Source organism: Rhagoletis pomonella, unplaced genomic scaffold (genome assembly GCF_013731165.1).
Source record: "Rhagoletis pomonella isolate Grant_MI unplaced genomic scaffold, Rhpom_1.0 Rhpom_scaffold_00074, whole genome shotgun sequence".
NCBI classification, from domain to species: domain Eukaryota; kingdom Metazoa; phylum Arthropoda; class Insecta; order Diptera; family Tephritidae; genus Rhagoletis; species Rhagoletis pomonella.
Window position 1 is genome coordinate 52033 of NW_023458628.1, and position 10301 is coordinate 62333.

At 41.5% G+C, this 10301-nt stretch overlaps 1 protein-coding gene across 1 annotated transcript; it reads left to right on the forward strand.

Moving 5' to 3' along the window:
* Window positions 1-2427: 2427 nt before the first annotated feature.
* LOC118749880 lies at window positions 2428-9547 on the forward strand. Its single transcript, XM_036484654.1, has 3 exons — window positions 2428-2490; window positions 8207-9204; window positions 9250-9547. Exons 1-3 carry the CDS (start codon window positions 2428-2430, stop codon window positions 9545-9547), a joined length of 1359 nt encoding a protein of 452 aa, XP_036340547.1.
* Window positions 9548-10301: the final 754 nt, after the last annotated feature.

Below are 10301 nucleotides of genomic sequence, written 5' to 3' on the forward strand. Positions count from 1 at the left end.
AGTTTCTGCAACCCCCCTCTCAATATCGCTGCGGCATGGAAAACTCTTGAAGATCCACATGGTAGCGATCATTTTCCAATCTCACTGAACCTCTTTGATTGCAAAAATCGCCCTATTACAAGCTATAACCCCAGGTATAAGTTACCATCAGCCGATTGGTCATCTTACCAGTCGCTTACAGAAAGACATATTGGGAATCTCACATTTAACTGGAACAATAGCAACCAATCAGCCGCGACATTCTTAAGAAAAATTAAACTTAGTGCAAATGCATCAATCCCTGTTTCCAAGCCACATATCCGTAGTCGTGTCACGTATTGGTGGAATGCAAATTTGTCGGCTCTCAGACGCGAAAAAGTTGACGCGTGGAAGACCGCAAAACGCAGTCCCACTAAAGAAAATATACTTCTTTACAAAAAAGCTAACGCTAAATTCAAGCGTGAGGCAAAAATTTCTAAACGGGCAGCTTTTGTTGAGTTTACCAAAGATATAAACCACCTTACACCTGCAAGGTCTCTTTGGAACAAAGTTCATATTCTTCACGGTAGCTTTACCTCGAACAGAATTCATGTGATTCGAACCTCTGGGAATTCCTCAGTATCTTCTCCAGAAGAAATCGGCAACTTCTTAGCAAAAACGTGGTCAGAAGCTTCAGCCAATAGCAATTTTTCCAATGATTTCGTCAACAAAAAAACCCGCGCACTTACCCCCATACGCATCGACTATACATTAGACAAAAAAGCAAAGCAAATTGAAATTCCTTTCACTGAACTAGAGTTGAAGTCCTGCCTCTCAACACTAAAAGGCAAATCTCCTGGCTTAGACAACATTCCCTACCCCCTCCTTAAAAACTTGCCACCTATTGGTAAATTCAAGCTATGCCAACTATACAATTTAATTTTCAACACCGGCACCATCCCTCAACAATGGAAGACCAGCCTAGTCATCCCTGTCCCCAAACAAAACAAACCAAAGGACTCTACAGAAGGATATCGACCGATATCCCTTATCTCCTGCATTTCAAAAGTACTGGAAAAGATGGTAGCGCGAAGGCTAATGTGGTACTTATTCAATAAGAAACTTCTCTCAAACCATCAAACCGCCTTTAAACCTGGTTGTGGTACAATAGATGCATTGTTAACGCTTGATGAACATATTAATACCTCCATTTCTCGTAGGAACCATTTTTCAATTTTGTCGCTAGACATGGAAAAAGCTTTTGACAGAGTGGGATTGCACACCATTATAGATCAGCTAAAAGCTTGGAAAGTAGGTCCAAAAATAATAAGCTACATACGGCAAATCGAAAAATACGTGTAAAAGTTAATGGGATAATATCCGAACAGTGGTCAATCGATAATGGAATACCGCAAGGATCGCCACTATCTGTGTCACTGTTTCTAATAGCTTTCGACCACTTAAGTCGCATAATAAAAGAGCACAAGTTTTTCAATCACGTAATGTACGCAGATGACATTTATATTTTCGGGACTGTCCGTAATTCAAACAACTTCTCGAATGAAATTAGCACACTATTTAGAAACATTTTAACTTGGTGCCACTCTAGCGGTATAAAAATATCCACAACAAAATCTAAACATTTACATATTTGCAACAAACTTTACTGTAATAATTTAAATATAACCATAAACCACAACAATGTGACAAATGTAAATAATCTTAAAATACTAGGATTAATTTTTAATAATAAGTATAATTGGAATGATCATGTAAAATATCTTTACGCGGCACTTCAAAATATATTAAATGTTATAAAATCTCTGAGCAATATTAAGTTAGAAAGTAATTCCAAATCCCTTGTGCAAATAGTTAAGGCTACAATCCTATCAAAGATAGATTACGCGCTTCCAATATTCAGTTCAACCTCAAATAGGAATCTATCTAAACTAGCATCTATATACCACTCAGCAGCAAGGCAAACGATAGGAGCTTTTCGTACCGCTCCAATTCTCAATATCCTGACAGAAGCTGGGCTTCCCACTCTAAAAGGCAGAATAATTTATATGAGCACTGGAATGATTACTAAGTTAGTGCATTCCGAAGGATCTCCACTACAAGCAGCTTTAAAAAATAGCCTTAAAAGGAAACGAAGGCCAAGAAAAACATCCGCTTTGCAAAATCTTATCGATATGGCTAACCAAGAAGACATCTACATTACTCCATTTTCAACCTCCCCACTTAGTGCTCCTCCCTGGGTATTTCAAAACACTTCTGTCATACTGGATCTGGCTAATCACCCAAAAGAAAAGACTCCACACAATGTATATCTACAGAAGTTTGCAGCCATTTGCAGCTCGCACGTTAATTGGACAGCATATTTTACAGATGGATCCAAGTATCATAATGTAATTGGATGCAGCGTAGTGGACAACAAATCGACAATTATGTCAGCAATTCTTCCTCGATATGCATCAGTATTCACAGCCGAAGCAACAGCAATTCTTTACGCTTGTCAAGTCGCAGAAAAAAGTATAACCAAGCACATAATATGCAGTGACTCCCTCTCTACACTGAAAGCCGTCATGAACGCAAATTGTGCCGACCCAACAATAAGCAGGATCAGAGACATTCTTACCGCTAATACTGGTAAAATTAAGCTTCTATGGATACCTGGCCATGTTGGAATACAAGGTAATATAATAGCCGACTCCGCTGCAAAGCTGGCTACCAGATCCCCTCTTAAATTAGTTAACACCACTAACAAAAAAGACATTAAGAAATTAGCTTATCAAAAATACATGGAATATGAAAACGAGCAGTGGGTTAAATATACCCATTTCTACAAATCAATAAACCCTGCTCGCCTGCCATCAACTGCACCAATAACAATAAATAGAAGGCATTACGTAGTATACACTCGCTTCCGCCTTGGACATACGAGAATAACACACAAATACTTATTGGAAAACACTAGCCCAACCTGCGGTCCTTACTGCAATAATAACATCCTCACCATTCAACACTTAATTATAGACTGCTTAGCACTGGAGAATATCCGTCGTAGTTTCACCAACCCAAACATATTCAACTTTCTAGTAAATATTACTCATACTAACATAAAAGAATTCATACAATTTCTATGCAAAACCAACATCTATTTTGAAGTGTGATAACTCTAGCTTTTAACTCAAATATGTAATTAGTCTAAGATGCTGATGGCCTTAGTTGCTAAAGCATATATTTAGATTGTAAGGATTAATTGTATTATCCTTTACAACTTTTAATAAATAAAATAAATTTAAGCTACAAATTTAAAACATATATATTTGGTGGGCTTATTAAATACAACATTCACAATACTAGAATTCACTTTTTGATGCGTTTGAGCGAAAGTGCGAAAATCGGCAGTATTTTACAACAAACATATGGCACCGTTATGGCGTCGTTTCGCACAAGCGCACAGCAAAGCAACAAAACAAACGCTAATTTTTGCCTTTCGCATCAGAGAGTGAACTGCCTTAATAAAATCTGTGGACATTTGACAAAACAACTTCTCTCGAGATATGACAATTTTCCAAGATTTCTACCATATACATGAATTTTCAATGCGCATATTTCTGTCTTACCGCCATATTAATATGACTTTGAATATAAAAGTTATGGCAGTCTTATAATAGTGTGTTTCATGGATTAAAGCTATTTTGTATGAAATTTATGTCTTAATAAATATTTCGCGAGTGGGTTGGCTGAAAAAAATCATGGCCAGGATATTTTTAATTAAAAACTCAAAAATTTATATTTTTTTTTTAATTTTGTACTCATTTGTTAAATGAACAAATTATAAACCAATCGGAAGTATTAAGCCTATAGAATGTGAAAACGTTGGATTGTCTATTTTATTCTGGCCTACTCACCGGGTTGGCAGGTATGAACTGGTAAGTAATACTAGTAATTTTCACTCATCTGTTTACATTGCACAAGAAGCACAAAAGCAGTAGTAGTCGTCTTCAGTTTGAAATACTATGGCTGTTCCATGTCCTGAAGTATTTGGAACAGGGCTATTATGTTGTATTGAATTCGGGCAGTTTTTTGAGAAATGTTACGAAACCAAGCAATTTCAAGGTGACAGCTTTTGAAAAATGGTTTAAATTTAATTAGCGCTGCATTTAGACGTTCAATAAATTGCTTCGTATCTGCTCACATGTATGAGTTGTCAAAAACCATTCATTTGAACATGTTAATAATAATAACAGATTGGCGGTTAGGACTTGCAAAACTGGGTCATGGTAACCCCGGACAGCCGCGAACTTTCTTTGTTTTGACATTCCCTTTGCACTGCGCCAAATTCCCATTGGAAGAATAAATGAACCAGTCCAAATGACGCAGTGCCCGTTATTTTTCCAAAAGGAATACCTAATTTCCCGCAGTGCAAAAGTATAAAACCTGCTGGTAACCTCATTGTGGGCCATTTGGATATCAAATATTCGGAACGGCTGAGAGAGAAACAAAAATAAAGTGAGTGAAGTGACACCGGGCATATGTGATAAAATAAGAAAAAAATGTGCATTTGAAGCTGATAAGATTAAATAAACGGAATTTTTAAATTTATAAATAGTGTATGTCATCAAGTAAATGATGTAGCCTAAACTAAAATAGCAGTGATCGCATTAGAAGAACTGCAAAGTTGGTTTTGAAGTCCATCGACCACGCGATAAATACGACTGCGTAGAAGACTCAGTTTAAATTGCTATAATCGTATAGCCTCAGTTACTTCGCAAACTCTATTGCCGTAATTAACCAACTTTAGACGTGGTGCGTCTATAAATACGTAAGTGCACCGTGTTCTATATCAAAATACTTTGAGTTTAACTCCCTTATGTGAATAAAAAGGGGAAAAAAAAATTTTATTTTTTATTTTTTTTTAAGTAAATTGAAGCTGCCCAACTGCACCCCGAGCTTCAGCAACCGTAAATACATCGGGAGCCGTAGAGTCATACCAAACACCTTTACAAGGCGTCCGACGGAGAAGCAGCACCGATATCGCGTGCCGGCAAGCAACAGCATAGCATCTAGAGCCGTGCGACATCCCTTCAACCGTCATCATCAGCACGAGTCAGGTAAGTCTTCTCGTTTTTTTTATATTTCTATGAAGATTATAGGAACCCAATTTTTATTGAAAATGAAGGCGTATTTTACAACAAAAAAACATCATTCGTCAATGTTATTAGTTTTGGCTAAAATTCATCCTTGAGTGCGCAAGGGTAAAATAGAGTTATTTTCAGTGTCCCACCAGTCACATGCATTCTAATGATAGTTACGTAAAACTGAGAAATCGTTTAGTATTTTTGTAAAAGCAATTTCATACATTAGTTTTTCGTTCTATATTAAAAGATGTCTTTCGCTGTTGTATAAGTTCCAACGACCAAGTTATACTTCACAATTGCGTAGCGGAGTTAGATTGAGGAGGGTGCAAAGCTTTTTTTTTCTGAACGCGGCCTAAGGCTGCCCATGGGGTAGGTGATTTCCGCAAAAATACGGTGGATGGCCTAACCCGAGTGTACATTTCCTATATCGAAATACAAATTACACTCCATTTTCAAATATCTGATCTGACTCGCTCTAACTAGTAATTTTGTTTTCCAGCGGATTCATTCCGCTCCAATTTGCGCAGATCAGCCGCAGTAACAACGCGGCAAAAACCCCCCACAACGGTGCCACAGCAGCGGTTGCAAAACGGGTGCAACAACGAGGTGCAACAACGCGCCACGGAAGCGGAAGAAACACCGTGCCAGCAGTAACAACCGCCACAAAGCGCGACAGTAACAACAACGCGCACCAGCAACAATTACGCGCGACATTAACAACAACGCGCAAAGGCAACAACTACCGCCACAGCAGCGGGTGCAACAAAGTGCGACAACAACGATGCGCGACACTAGAACAACACGCGCGAAAGCAACAAAAACCGCCACATCAGCGAGTGCAACAACGCCGCCAGAGTAGCGGTCACAACGCCCTACTCCAACAGCAACAATAACAACTACCAGCTCTAACCACTACCAGCTCTAACGACCACCAGCTATAACAAGCACCAATAACGACACCAGAAGCGACTACAACAACAGCAGTGCCGCAGACAATCCTGCTGCAACAAGAGTGAGTCCTTCGGGCGCAAAACTTAATCCTAAAAATTAAAATGTTTGTTTTTTTGAACGTAGAAAGCTGTAAACTATAGAGTGGAAATGAGGGAAGGAACAAGAAATTTTTAAGTTAGAATTTTTGGAAAAAAGACTAAGAAATTAAAAAAAGCAAAGCTAAAAATTTAATGCAAAAGAAAAAGCTTAGAGACAATTTAATAATAAAAACAAAAGAATTTTGTTTTATGTTTTTTAGTATATGATTGAATTTCACATCGCCCTCAGAAGAATTTTATGAACTGCTTGCATAATAGTACCTTAAAAGAGAGCCTTCCTGAGTTGTCAATCACATCTTGTTTAATACACCTGGTATATACCTATATGTATACGTAAATGCCTATATACCACTTGCATACACGCATGTACCCTGCAGCAAAATTTAGGGACAGTCTGGCAAAACGCTAGTTCCGCCCTACATATTTCAGAACTTTCTCTGAACTAGTGCAAAAGGGATGCAGAGCTGGACGGTTCAAACGCATGTGCTGCTTGTTGCGCTGTCATCAATAGGTTTTTTTTTACATTTTCGGGCTAGTTTGCTAGTAATGCTCTGAGAAAAGTGCATAAACCGTCGAAAACCACGGGAATACAAAAAACCTATTTTCGCGCCCGAAACTAAACATCAAATCGGAAAAATTTATAAGTTTAAGATTTGAGCAGCAGCGAACACAATAACGTTAATTTAATTGTTCTTTTAATGTTTTTTTTCTATTATGAATCAAAGAAAATCAGCTAAATATGCACATATTTATTGGTTAAAATTTGAACGTTTTAAATTCTTCCTCTTGTTCTGACAGTTTGACAGTTTTCACAAACTCGTCCGGAAAAATAGGCCGGGCCACTTCGGGCTAGTGAGAGGCAAAAATTACTCTCTCAAAGTGGTTCTCAACAGCCCGAGAACCAACCAAATAAACACAAATTGGGCACTTTCGGGCACCCTCGGGCGAGCAAACGAACAGACTAAATGCCGGTCCACATAGAACTTTCGCGTTGGCTTTGGCGTTGGCGTTGGTTTGACAGAACGCACGTTGAAAGTATGCTTGCTACAATGAACGCTTTGCAGCGAATGCTTGGGCCACTAAATTAACACACTAACGACAGGTAAATTAATATTTTTTATCAATAATTAAAAACGATATTTCTTGCCCGCACTTGATTAAAAAGGAAAAATATTTCAAATAATGTTATTTATTTGCAACAGCTGACGAGCGACGCACGCGAGAAGTTGAGAGTTGGCCATCTTTTTGCTTTGGGTTGGCGTGAGCGTTGTCGAATTTTGGCTATGTGGACGGCTGCATTAGAGCGTATTCATTTCGGCATACCGCACTGCAGTAAGACCGGTCAGTAAAATCTGAAAATTTACTGCACACATTTTAGCGGCGTACATAAAAAATAAAAATAAAGTAAGAAGCAAATTAAATAACATAAATATAACAAGCTATAACTCCAAGTCTCCATCTGTGTCGGTCTCCTTGCCGTGGGGATGGGGCTTAAGTGGTACTATGGCGGCTGCTTCGGCAACCGTCATATCCCCACGAACCAAGAGGGAAGCAAGTATGGTGACCTGAGGCCGCTGTATCAACCTCGCCCGCTGGGTAAGTGTGATACTAGCCACTCTGGTTTCCATGCGAGATCACCGCACCGAAGTCCTTATCCTTAATCCCTCCCCATCCCATCTTCCCTCCTCCCACCCTATAATCCTGACTGGGGAGTCTTTAACACCTCCCCCTAATCCGAGATAGCCCGTGTCTATCGGACAGGTTTGCAGTCGGGGGTATTCAGACTGTATTTTAGCGGCGCACCTCTCTGATACCTGCCCGCCTCAGGGAGTAACGGTGGGCTTACCGTGTTATTGGGGGCTATGACACGACGGACAGTTTTGACCCCTACACTCGTGGGAACTTACATGGATAAAAACAACAATAAAAACAAACAAAACAAAAAAAAAAAAACCAAAACTCGTACAAAACAACAGTACACCAGCGGGCTCTCATACCGCACCAAAACTGGCGGACCAGGTCGAGTCTAATATCGAAAATACTGGCAGCTAGGACCCGATAAGAACAACGCCGAGAGTTGACGGACGTAAGGACGGCAATGGCTCCAAAGACCCTATATTTGGACCGGCGCATCGGACAGTAGCAGGCACTACGCAACAGAAGGAAAGTCTGGGGCAGGTGGGATCCGAGGTTGCTTCGGCACCCAAAGATGATATACCACAGGCCTCGACGAGTACTGGACTGACGACCGGGCAGTCTAGGAAATTCGGGGACGTCAGAAAGGCCACAGGTTTGAGTGGCGCAGGAGCCAAATGGTACCTGCGTTACGTAAACAAAGGCTTAACGTCTGAAGAGGCCAAGAAGAAAGTACTGGACCGGGAGAAGTCCAGTGACAGCACTGGCGTGGTTGCGAAAGCTAGTCCTCCGGAGGGGAATCCGGAGAAAAAGGCACCCCTAGATCGGGAAAAGCCCGGTGACAGTAAACGGGTGGCTGCGGAGCTTAGTCCTCCCGAAGGAAAGCCGGAGAAGAAGAAGAGCCGTCTTGAAACAGTGGCTCCAAAACCTAAGGCAGGGGCTAGGAAGCCGGGTGTTAGCTATGCTAGCGCCACTAAGCGCATTAGACTGGCAGTTCTGCCGAAGGCTTTCCCTGAGAGTACACTCACTCGTGAGGATCAGGGAAAGATTGAGGATGCCATTGTGGAGGAGATGGGTAAGGGTTGGAGGTCAATACTCCAATTCGACGGCATCCACTTTCGGCCAGGCCTTATACTGGTCGACTGTTTGGATGCAGAATCAGCCGAATGGTTGCGCGAAATTGTCCCAAAACTGCCTGACTGGGATGGTGCGGAACTGACTACGTGCGATGGGGACAACATACCCAGGGTGCACGTAATCACTACGTACCTACCAAAAGCTGCAGGAGTGGACACGCAGAAACTGCTGTGCCTCATTATAGCACAAAATGAGGGAATGCATACCGACCTATGGAAGGTTTATAGGAGCAATGATGAGAAGACGGGCAAACTGCTAACGATCGGGATTGACGACCGGTAGTTGGGCGCTATCAAAAAGAAAAACTGCATCCTACAATACAGGTTTGGTAGTGTTCCAGTGCATGTGGACAAGGGCAGGGAACCGAAGGCGAAGATAGTCAAGCCAGATACTCCACCGGGTGGTTCGGAATTACCGAAGGAGGTGGCTGAGATGGTAGCCGTGGAAGCAGCTAGGAGCGCGGTAGTAGAGGAAGTCAGTCTTTTACCTCATGAGATGGAGGGTATAGACGCCTTCGACCTCGGGATACTGACCATTTGTGCTGACGACGACTCGGAGAGAGCCACCTTGTCAGAGTTTGACGAAACTCTGACAACGGACGAAGACGATGAACGCCAATAACTGCGACGATGACCAGCACTAAGGTTGCACAAATAAATTGACACCATGCGAGGGCCGCGTCTGCGGTTATCGCTAGGGCAACCCTCAGGTCTACACTGGGAATAGTGCTGGTACAAGAACCCTGGGTCGTCAGGGCCCAAATAAGAGGCTTGGCAGTAGAGAACAGGCAGGTAATTTGGGAAACTAGGTGTAATAATCCTAGGGCGTGCTTGTTAATAACTAATATCTTGAAACATATATGTCTTTCAGATTTCCTGTCGAGGGATCTAGTAGCGGTCCAAGTCCCAGTCAACATCAACGGGACCCTCCAGGACATCGTAGCTGCGTCGGGCTACTTCCCAGGAGATGACACGCACGCCCACCAGAGCTTGCCACTAAACTGGTGAAGTACTGCGAGGCTAGGAAGCTACTCCTGATACTCGGGTGTGATGCAAATGCGCATAGCGAGGCATGGGGGAGCAGTGACACCAGCCAAAGGGGTGAGTACCTTCTTGAATTTATCCTTAGAAATAAATTAGAAATCTTTAATGTTGGGAACATACCAACATTTGTGACCCACGCAAGGGAAGAGGTCCTTGATATTACCATAGGGAATACTCAAACGAAAGCGCTGGTGAAAGAGTGGAGAGTATCCAATGAACCCTCCATGTCAGATCATAGAATAATAAGGTTTGACATTGAAGCAACCCATAGCAAAGCATATAGAGTTTTAAGAAATCCCAGGAAGACAGACTGGGAGAAGTTCAAAGACAAC